A 9905-nucleotide genomic window follows, 5' to 3' on the forward strand; every position below is an offset into this window, starting at 1 on the left:
GTATGAGCAGTAAACACTCAGTGGCCAGTTTATTAGGTACATCACCCCATTCACGACATTGAGTCATGTGGCTTGCTATAAAAAGCAGGCAGACAGACATCGAGACATTCAGTTACTGTTTGATTGAACGTTAGACTGGACAAAGCGAGTGACCTAAGCCACTCTGAGCGTGGTATGATCATCGATACCAGACTCACCGGATCCAGTATCTCAGAAACGACCGCCCTCCTGGGCCTTTCACACATAACAGTGTCTAGGGTTTAACGAGAATGGTGTGACCAATTTAAAAAAAAATATATATATATATATATATATATCCAGTCAGCAACACTCCTCTGGGTGAAAACAGCTCGTTGATGAGAGAGTTTGAAAGAGAACGGCAAGAATCGTGCACGCTAAGGTGGGCCACAAACAGACAAATAACGGTGCAGTACAACAGTAGTGTGCAGAACAGCATCTCGGAACACACAACTCGTGGATCTTTGTCACGGATGGGCTATTGCAGCAGACGACCACACCGGGTTTCACTATCAGCTCACAACAAGAAGAATCGGCTCCAGTGAGCAGGCCATCCCCAACAGGTTATTAAGAAAAGTACCTTATACCATAGTAGTTCAAATGTAATGCATTACAACAACCCGTAGTTCCACCCTATAGGGGAATCACATCTCAAGACATATAGAATCGTGGTGCGTGAAGAATCGCAATGATTATCATATATATTGTAATACTGATCATATCATGAGGTCCCTGCCACAACCCAGCCATTTTAGACAGGTTACCTTGGCAGACAGCCCTTGTTGAGACAGGGCCCTTGTTGAGACAGAGCTAGAAGGCAGACAGCCCTTGTTGAGACAGGGCCCTTGTTAGAGCTAGAAGGCAGACAGCCCTTGTTGAGACAGGCCCCTTGTTAGAGCTAGAAGGCAGACAGCCCTTGTTGAGACAGGCCCCTTGTTCGCTGAGGGAAGGAACAGACTGTAAAACAGAGTTTGCATCCCAATTCCAAAAGGCAACTTATTCCAGGCCTATATAGTGCACTACTTTTGACCAGGGCCCATAGGGAATAGGGTGCCACTTAAGACACTATATAGGGAATAGGGCTCCATTTGGGATGTTCCCACAGTCTCCTCTCCCAAGTATTTGGAAGAGATCCATGAGGAGTCAGGCGGATCGATGACATGGCATGATAACTTCGTCCTTCCATAGTTCAGTCAGCTGATAGGTGAAAGGGAGGAGGGTCAGGTTCACAGCAGAACACAACAGGTCACGGTTCTCAGTTCCTCTGTCACCCAAGCAGTATGATGAATAAATTACTCTGTGTATAAACCCTGCAGTCTCTCCAATGTGTTTTAGAAAAAACGTTAGTCGCCATCTAGTGGACTAAGACAGCTATTGCATGCCCACAGCAACACGAGTTCAATTCAAGACCATATAATCCTCCCTAATTATTTGACTCTAATATTTCTGAAATTGTAGATGGCGAACAGCAGGCTGCAATCAAAGCAATGTTTCTACAGAGAATTCATACAATAAGATACAAATGTAGTGGTATACAAGCTGATCTCTGCGGAAATGACAAGTTAGTGTTTTTGTTTCGAGACCGATTCAAGAGGGACAGTGGATCGCTGTTCCAGGGAGTCAAGTGGATCGCTGTTCCAGGGAGTCAAGTGGATCGCTGTTCCAGGGAGTCAAGTGGATCGCTGTTCCAGGGAGTCAAGTGGATCGCTGTTCCAGGGAGTCAAGTGGATCGCTGTTCCAGGGAGTCAAGTGGATCGCTGTTCCAGGGAGTCAAGTGGATCGCTGTTCCAGGGAGTCAAGTGGATCGCTGTTCCAGGGAGTCAAGTGGATCGCTGTTCCAGGGAGTCAAGTGGATCGCTGTTCCAGGGAGTCAAGTGGATCGCTGTTCCAGGGAGTCAAGTGGATCGCTGTTCCAGGGAGTCAAGTGGATCGCTGTTCCAGGGAGTCAAGTGGATCGCTGTTCCAGGGAGTCAAGTGGATCACTGTTCCAGGGAGTCAGTGGATCACATATGGAATGGGTTCAGAGTCTGGGGTGTGGCTCATTCCAAGCCTCTCTCTGTGGGGTTGGGGTAAAGGCAGAGACTGGGAGAAGAGACTAGGAAAGAGGCAACTGACAGGACTGACAAGATTCTGAAATTCCTCAGCATCAAGATTGGATTAACAGGTGTATTGCTGTACAATAATATGTGACAGGTTAAAGGAAATATTCATAGTCTGTTATACATTAAAAAGTATTAGTAAGTTCATAGTATGTGAGGATCTTAAAACATCTAAGGTTAAAAAGATGCATTCAGTATTAGTTGATAGAGATTGATAACATTCATATAATTGTGTTAAAGTTCAAATCTGTCAAAGGGTACGAATTGTGAGAGTAATGTGTAAACGTTATATTGATTACTTTATTTTGTGGTGCCTAAAAGTGTTAATCTGTGATCTACGAAATGCTCTTAATCTATGAGCCGGAGATCGATTGCTCTGGTCTCCACCCATATTCCTGGGGAAAATCGTGGTCTTTTCTCATTTGAACTAAAAGTTGAATTGAGAATACAACACCGTATCACTCTGGTGATTATTTCTCCCCTGTTTTCAGGGGCGTAACAAATACACGTACTGTTTACAGACTGACCGAATGCAGAATGAGGCAGCTGTGTATTGGACTGTCAACAGCTAGATGAAGCTACAAAACATCTGCAACCCATCTACCGTTCATTCAGATACAGTGTCTGTGTCCCAAGTGATAACTTATTCTCTATTGTGTACTACTTTTGGCCAGAGTCATGGGCCCTTAGTACACTATATATGGAATAGGGTGCCTATTTGGGACACATAGATTATTGAATGTGTAGTTTACCTCCTATAAATCCTGGTCACTAAGTTGCTGCTGAGACAGAGTTACACAACATGTCTGCCAGTTCTCAGGGGGGATTTTCAGCATTATCAAGGAGTCCATGCAAGCTGATTTAGTTAAGCCTCAAAGAACGCCTTATTATACCGCGTCCTATGCCGTGCCTTCAAAACGAACCCCACATATTACGTGACCTGACTTTGTAAGTCTGAATCATAGTTTACCTTCTACATCGGTTATGGATATAGTCTCTGAACGGCGCAGTAACTGTTTTCAGGTTTATTCAAAGCACAAAAAAACAGATACTGTGATTAAGCCCATTGGGCTAAAAACTGGTCGAGTCAAATCAAAAATCAAATGTTATTGGTCACATGAATACAACAGGTGAAAAGCTTACTTACAAGCCCTTAACTCTTATTGTTCTTAAGAAAATATTTACCAAATAAACTAAAGTAAAAAAAATGAGGGGAACTATAAAATAACAGTAACGAGGATATATATACAGGAGGTGCCAGTACTGAATCAATGTGGAGGCTATATACAGGAGGTGCCAGTACTGAATCAATGTGGAGGCTATATACAGGAGGTGCCAGTACTGAATCAATGTGGAGGCTATATACAGGAGGTGCCAGTACTGAATCAATGTGGAGGCTATATACAGGAGGTGCCGGTACAGAGTCAATGTGGAGGCTATATACAGGAGGTGCCGGTACAGTGTCAATGTGGAGGCTATATACAGGAGGTGCCGGTACAGTGTCAATGTGGAGGCTATATACAGGGGGTACCAGTACAGAGTCAATGTGGAGGCTATATACAGGAGGTGCCGGTACTGAATCAATGTGGAGGCTAAATACAGGAGGTGCCGGTACTGAATCAATGTGGAGGCTATATACAGGGGGTACCGGTACAGAGTCAATGTGGAGACTATATACAGGAGGTACCGGTACAGTGTCAATGTGGAGGCTATATACAGGAGGTACCGGTACAGTGTCAATGTGGAGGCTATATACAGGAGGTACCGGTACAGTGTCAATGTGGAGGCTATATACAGGAGGTGCCGGTACAGTGTCAATGTGGAGGCTATATACAGGAGGTACCGGTACAGTGTCAATGTGGAGGCTATATACAGGAGGTACCGGTGCAGTGTCAATGTGGAGGCTATATACAGGAGGTACCGGTACAGTGTCAATGTGGAGGCTATATACAGGAGGTGCCGGTACAGTGTCAATGTGGAGGCTATATACAGGAGGTGCCGGTACAGTGTCAATGTGGAGGCTATATACAGGAGGTACCGGTACAGTGTCAATGTGGAGGCTATATACAGGAGGTGCCGGTACTGAATCAATGTGGAGGCTATATACAGGGGGTGCCGGTACAGAGTCAATGTGGAGGCTATATACAGGAGGTGCCGGTACTGAATCAATGTGGAGGCTATATACAGGAGGTGCCGGTACTGATTCAATGTGGAGGCTATATACAGGGGGTACCGGTACAGAGTCAATGTGGAGACTATATACAGGAGGTACCGGTACAGTGTCAATGTGGAGGCTATATACAGGAGGTACCGGTACAGTGTCAATGTGGAGGCTATATACAGGAGGTACCGGTACAGTGTCAATGTGGAGGCTATAAACAGGAGGTACCGGTACAGTGTCAATGTGGAGGCTATATACAGGAGGTGCCGGTACAGTGTCAATGTGGAGGCTATATACAGGAGGTACCGGTACAGTGTCAATGTGGAGGCTATATACAGGAGGTACCGGTGCAGTGTCAATGTGGAGGCTATATACAGGAGGTACCGGTACAGTGTCAATGTGGAGGCTATATACAGGAGGTACCGGTACAGTGTCAATGTGGAGGCTATATACAGGAGGTACCGGTACAGTGTCAATGTGGATGCTATATACAGGGGGTACCGGTACAGTGTCAATGTGGAGGCTATATACAGGGGGTACCGGTACAGAGTCAATGAGGAGGCTATATACAGGGGGTACCGGTACAGAGTCAATGTGGAGGCTATATACAGGAGGTACCGGTACAGTGTCAATGTGGAGGCTATATACAGGAGGTACCGGTACAGAGTCAATGTGGAGGCTATATACAGGGGGTACCGGTACAGAGTCAATGTGGAGGCTATATACAGGAGGTACCGGTACAGTGTCAATGTGGAGGCTATATACAGGAGGTACCGGTACAGAGTCAATGTGGAGGCTATATACAGGAGGTGCCGGTACAGAGTCAATGTGCGGTGGGTATAGGTTAGTTGAGGTAATATGTACATGTAGGTAGAGGTAAAGTGACTATGTATAGATAAAACAGGTTAGTTGAGGTAATATGTACATGTAAGTAGGGGTAAAGTGACTATGTATAGATAAAACAGGTTAGTTGAGGTAATATGTACATGTAGGTAGAGGTAAAGTGACTATGTATAGATAAAACAGGTTAGTTGAGGTAATATGTACATGTAAGTAGGGGTAAAGTGACTATGTATAGATAAAACAGGTTAGTTGAGGTAATATGTACATGTAAGTAGGGGTAAAGTGACTATGTATAGATAAAACAGGTTAGTTGAGGTAATATGTACATGTAAGTAGGGGTAAAGTGACTATGTATAGATAAAACAGGTTAGTTGAGGTAATATGTACATGTAAGTAGGGGTAAAGTGACTATGTATAGATAAAACAGGTTAGTTGAGGTAATATGTACATGTAGGTAGAGGTAAAGTGACTATGTATAGATAAAACAGGTTAGTTGAGGTAATATGTACATGTAAGTAGGGGTAAAGTGACTATGTATAGATAATAAACAGCAAGTAGCAGCAATGTAAAAAAAGGGAAGGGTGAGGGGTGAAGCAAAGAGTCAGAGTCAGGGTGGCTATTCGATTAGCCGTTCAGCATTCTTATGGCTTGGGAGCAGAATCTGTTAAGAAGTCTTTTGGACCTAGACTTGGCTGATCTGAGGCCCCATGCTAAATATGTTAATTCTGCTGAGGGGTAATAAAACACTGTCGTGCCCTCTTCATGACTGTCTTGGTGTGTTTGGACCATGATAGTTTGTTGGTGATGTGGACGCCAAGGAACTTGAATCTCTCAACTTACCCCACTACAGCCCTGTCGATGAGAATGGGGGTATGCTCGGTCCTCCTTTTCCTGTAGTCCATAATCATCTCCCATGTCTTGATCACGTTGAGGGAGAGGTTGTTCTCCTGGCACCACACTGCCAGGTCTCTGACCTCCTCCCTATAGGATGTCTCAATGTGGCCATTGATCAGGCCTACCAATGTTGTGTCGTCGGCAAACTTAATGATGGTGTTGGGAGTCGTGCTTGGCCACGCAGTCATGGGTGAACAGAGAATACAGGAGGGGACTAAGCACGCACCCCCAAGGGGCCCCAGTGTTGAGGATCTGCGTGGCAGATGTGTTGTTGCCTACCCTCACCACCTGGGGGGCAGCCTGTCTGGAAGTCCAGGATCCAGTTGCAGAGGGAGGTGTTTAGTCCCAGGGTCCTTAACTTAGTGATGAGCTTATAGGGCACTATGGTGTTGAACACTGAGCTGTAGTCAATGAACAGCATTCTCACGTAGGTGTTCCTTATGTCCAGGTGGGAGAGGGCAGTGTGGAGTACAATAGAGATTACATCATCTGTGGATCTGTTGAGGCGCTATGCAAAGTGGTGTAGATCTAGGGTTTCTGGGATGATTGTGTTGATGTGAGCCATGACCAGCCTTTCAAAGCATTTCATGGATACAGACGTGAGTGCTACAGGTCAGAAGTCATTTAGCCAGGTTACCTTGGCATTCTTGGGCACAGGCACTATGGTGGTCTGCTTGAAACATGTAGGTATTACAGACTCGACCAGAGAGAGTTGAACATTTCAGCGAAGACACTTGCCAGATGGTCAGCGAATGCTCGGAGTACACGTCCTGGTAATTCGTCTGGCCCTGCGGCCTTGTGAATGTTGACCTGTTTAAAGGTCTTACTCACATCGGCTACGGGGAGAGTGATCACGAGTCAATGTTGATTCCACATCATTTCAACAATCATTTTTTAATGTGATGACATTGAATCAAAGTAGAAAACTGATTGGATTTGCAAAACGTCATGAAAGTAAAGTCATTATTATTTATTTTTTCCACCCGACTTGTAACCTTAATCCAATGACAGGGTGAAATGTTTTGTTGATTTCACGTTGAATTCAGGTTAGTTGACAACTCAACCAACTGTAAATCAAAACTAGATGTTGAACTGTCTGTGCCCAGCATGAGTCTACTACTTACTAGTGTGCAGTTACTAGTGGGCTACAGATGTACTATAAGGTCATTGATCGTTCATAGATCTCTCAATGCACACTATTCTTACACACACACAATCTACTGTAGTCCTCATGGAAGGATGTCCAAACAGAATGCGTCACAGGACATCCCATTGCCATAGGACAGTGTCATGACAACCACTATCATTCCCTGGGTGTGTCTGAGGAATCTGCAGCCTTCCAGTCAGTTGGTTGACCCAGTGCCAACTAGCATTCTGTGCTCCCACTACTGCTGTGTGCTGTCTGAGGAAAACAGACATCTCAGATGGGCTGCACGAGTGAAAAGGTCAACAATATTCACGTGGTTGGTGTGTGCTACTTCATTTCATGCAATTTGCACCCTGTCCTCGTTAGGTCTACCGTAACGTCTGCATGCGTCTAAGAATATGATCATTATTACTGATGGAATATAAGCGCCGACTGGGGATGTGATTGCAAAGCATAGTCTAGCTACGAAATGTTAGTTCAAAATGTAAATTAAATCTTTTAAAAAACATTGGTAAAAATGAAGCAAAAAATACGATTTAGCCTACCTGTGTTTTACCTGTATCTCTCAATGGAACTTTTTTGATAACTTTGTGCCGCTTCCGCCCATTCTGTCTCCTATTCTTCTTGACAAGAGAAAAACCACGGGGATGTGTCGAAAGAAGATTAAGGAAAAGAAAGCGTAAAGGTAGCTAAAATCTAAACGTACCGTATTGTACTCCTAGCCAGAGGTCTGATTCTACTTGGCACCGTCGACTGAGTGCCAAATTCACGCGCTGAATCTCTCCGCGCATTTGTCGTGACAGCGGTCCACCAACCGTCGCCGTCTCTCCACAACAACCTGTATACTGTAGCAATTGAGTCTGGGGACGAGATTACAACAGTTTTAACATGGAGGGACGGATGAATGCCATTTATCAAGCATGTTCGTATGTATGCTTATAGTGTTAATTTGTTTAGTCACACTAATTTGTCATAAGAATTTGTTCGTAATTGACTTGTCTAGTTAAACAAAGGTTAAATAAAATAAGTTTATTTTTATTTTTATATAATTATAGGAGACTTCTATCAAAGGCTGCGTTTTCACTTGCGGCCTTATTCTGATAATTTGTTCCACTAATTGGACTTTTCACCAATCAGATCAGCTCTTTTGACAATAATTGGGCAGCCAATGAGATTCAGATTCCCAGGCTAGGCAAGCTAAATCACCATGTGCTGTGAAGTGTTGATTTGGCCAAGCAAGGAGGACAAATTAGCCTACATATTCCGAACAGCTGTATTCTGGGCAAGCATAACTTTATGGTGTGTATCCTGAATCTCAAATGGCATCCTATGTACTGCATTAGTTTTAACAAGAGCCCATAGGGAATAGGGTCCTATTTGGGACATATTGAATGCATGGCCATTCCACAATGCCAAGGACAGCCTTAATTTGCTGTCCTTCTACACTACATGACCAAAAGTATGTGGACACCAGTTCCTCGAACATCTCATTCCAAAATCATGGGCATTAATATGGAGTTGGTCCTCCCTTCGCTATAATAACAGCCTCCACTCTTCTGGGAAGGCTTTCCACTAGATGTTGGAACATTGCTGTGGGGACTTTCTTCCATTCATCCACAAGAGCATTACTGAGGTCGGGCACTGATGTTGGGCGATTAGGCCTGGCTTGCAGTCTGTGTTCCAATTCATCCCAAATGTGTTCGATGGGGTTGAGGTCAGGGCTGTGTGCAGGCCAGTAAAGTTCTTCCACATCGATCTCAACAAACCTTTTCTGTATGGACCTCGCTTTGTGCACAGGGGTATTGTCATGCTGAAACTGGAAAGGGCCTTCCCCAAACTGTTGCCGCAAAGAATCGTCTAGAATGTCATTGTTTGCTGTAGCGTTAAGATTTCCCTTCACTGAAACTAAGGGACCTAGCTGGAATCACGAAAATAGCCCCAGACCATTATTCCTTCTCCACCAAACTTTACAGTTGGCACCATGCATTCGGGCAGGTAGCGTTCTCCTGGCATCCGCCAAACCCGGATTAGTCCGTTGGACTGCCACTTGATGAAGCATGATTCATCCCTCCAGAGAACGCGTTTCCACTGCTCCAGAGTCCAATGGCAGTGAGCTTTACAACCACTCCAGCAGACGCTTGGCATTCCACATGGTGATCTTAGGCTTGTATGGGGCTGCTCGGCCATGGAAACCCATTTCATGAAGCTCCTGAAGATCAGTTATTGTGCTGACGTTGCTTCCAGAGGCAGTTTGGAACTCGATAGTGAGCGTTGCAACCGAGGACTGACCATTTTTACAAGTTACGTGCTTCAGCAGTCAGCGGTCCCGTTCTGTGAGCTTGTGTGGTCTGCCACTTTGCAGCTGAGCCGTTGTTGCTCCTAGACATTTGTACTTCACAATAACAGCACTTACCGGGGCAGCTCTAGCAGGGCAAAAAATGTGTAAACTGACTTGTTGGAAATGTGGTATCCTATGACGGTACCACGTTGAAAGTCAGTGAGCTCTTCAATAAGCCCATTCTACTGCCAATGTTTGTCTATGGAGATTACATGGCTGTGTGCTCGATTTTATACACCTGTTAGCAACGAGTGTGGCTGAAATAGCCGAATCCACCAATTTGAAGGGGTGTCCACATACTTTTGTGTATATTTTGTGTATTTAAAACTTTGCAATAACTTTTGTCTTGAGAGTAGTGTAACATAGGTTGTATAATATCAGCTGATGTGCTTAAAATACTTTTAC

At 44.6% G+C, this 9905-nt stretch overlaps 1 protein-coding gene across 3 annotated transcripts in view; it reads right to left on the minus strand.

Moving 5' to 3' along the window:
* LOC115117557 (supervillin-like) overlaps positions 1–8197 on the minus strand; it is a 156846-nt gene extending 148649 nt beyond the window's left edge. For all 3 annotated transcript variants that reach the window (XM_065013711.1, XM_065013713.1, XM_065013710.1), the window contains exon 1: positions 7869–8197. In XM_065013711.1, coding sequence (XP_064869783.1) covers positions 7869–7953 — 85 coding nt within the window. In that variant the 5' untranslated portion in view covers positions 7954–8197. The remainder of the gene's footprint in view (positions 1–7868) is intronic.
* Positions 8198–9905: the final 1708 nt, after the last annotated feature.

This window comes from Oncorhynchus nerka, linkage group LG9b (genome assembly GCF_034236695.1).
Source record: "Oncorhynchus nerka isolate Pitt River linkage group LG9b, Oner_Uvic_2.0, whole genome shotgun sequence".
NCBI lineage: Eukaryota > Metazoa > Chordata > Actinopteri > Salmoniformes > Salmonidae > Oncorhynchus > Oncorhynchus nerka.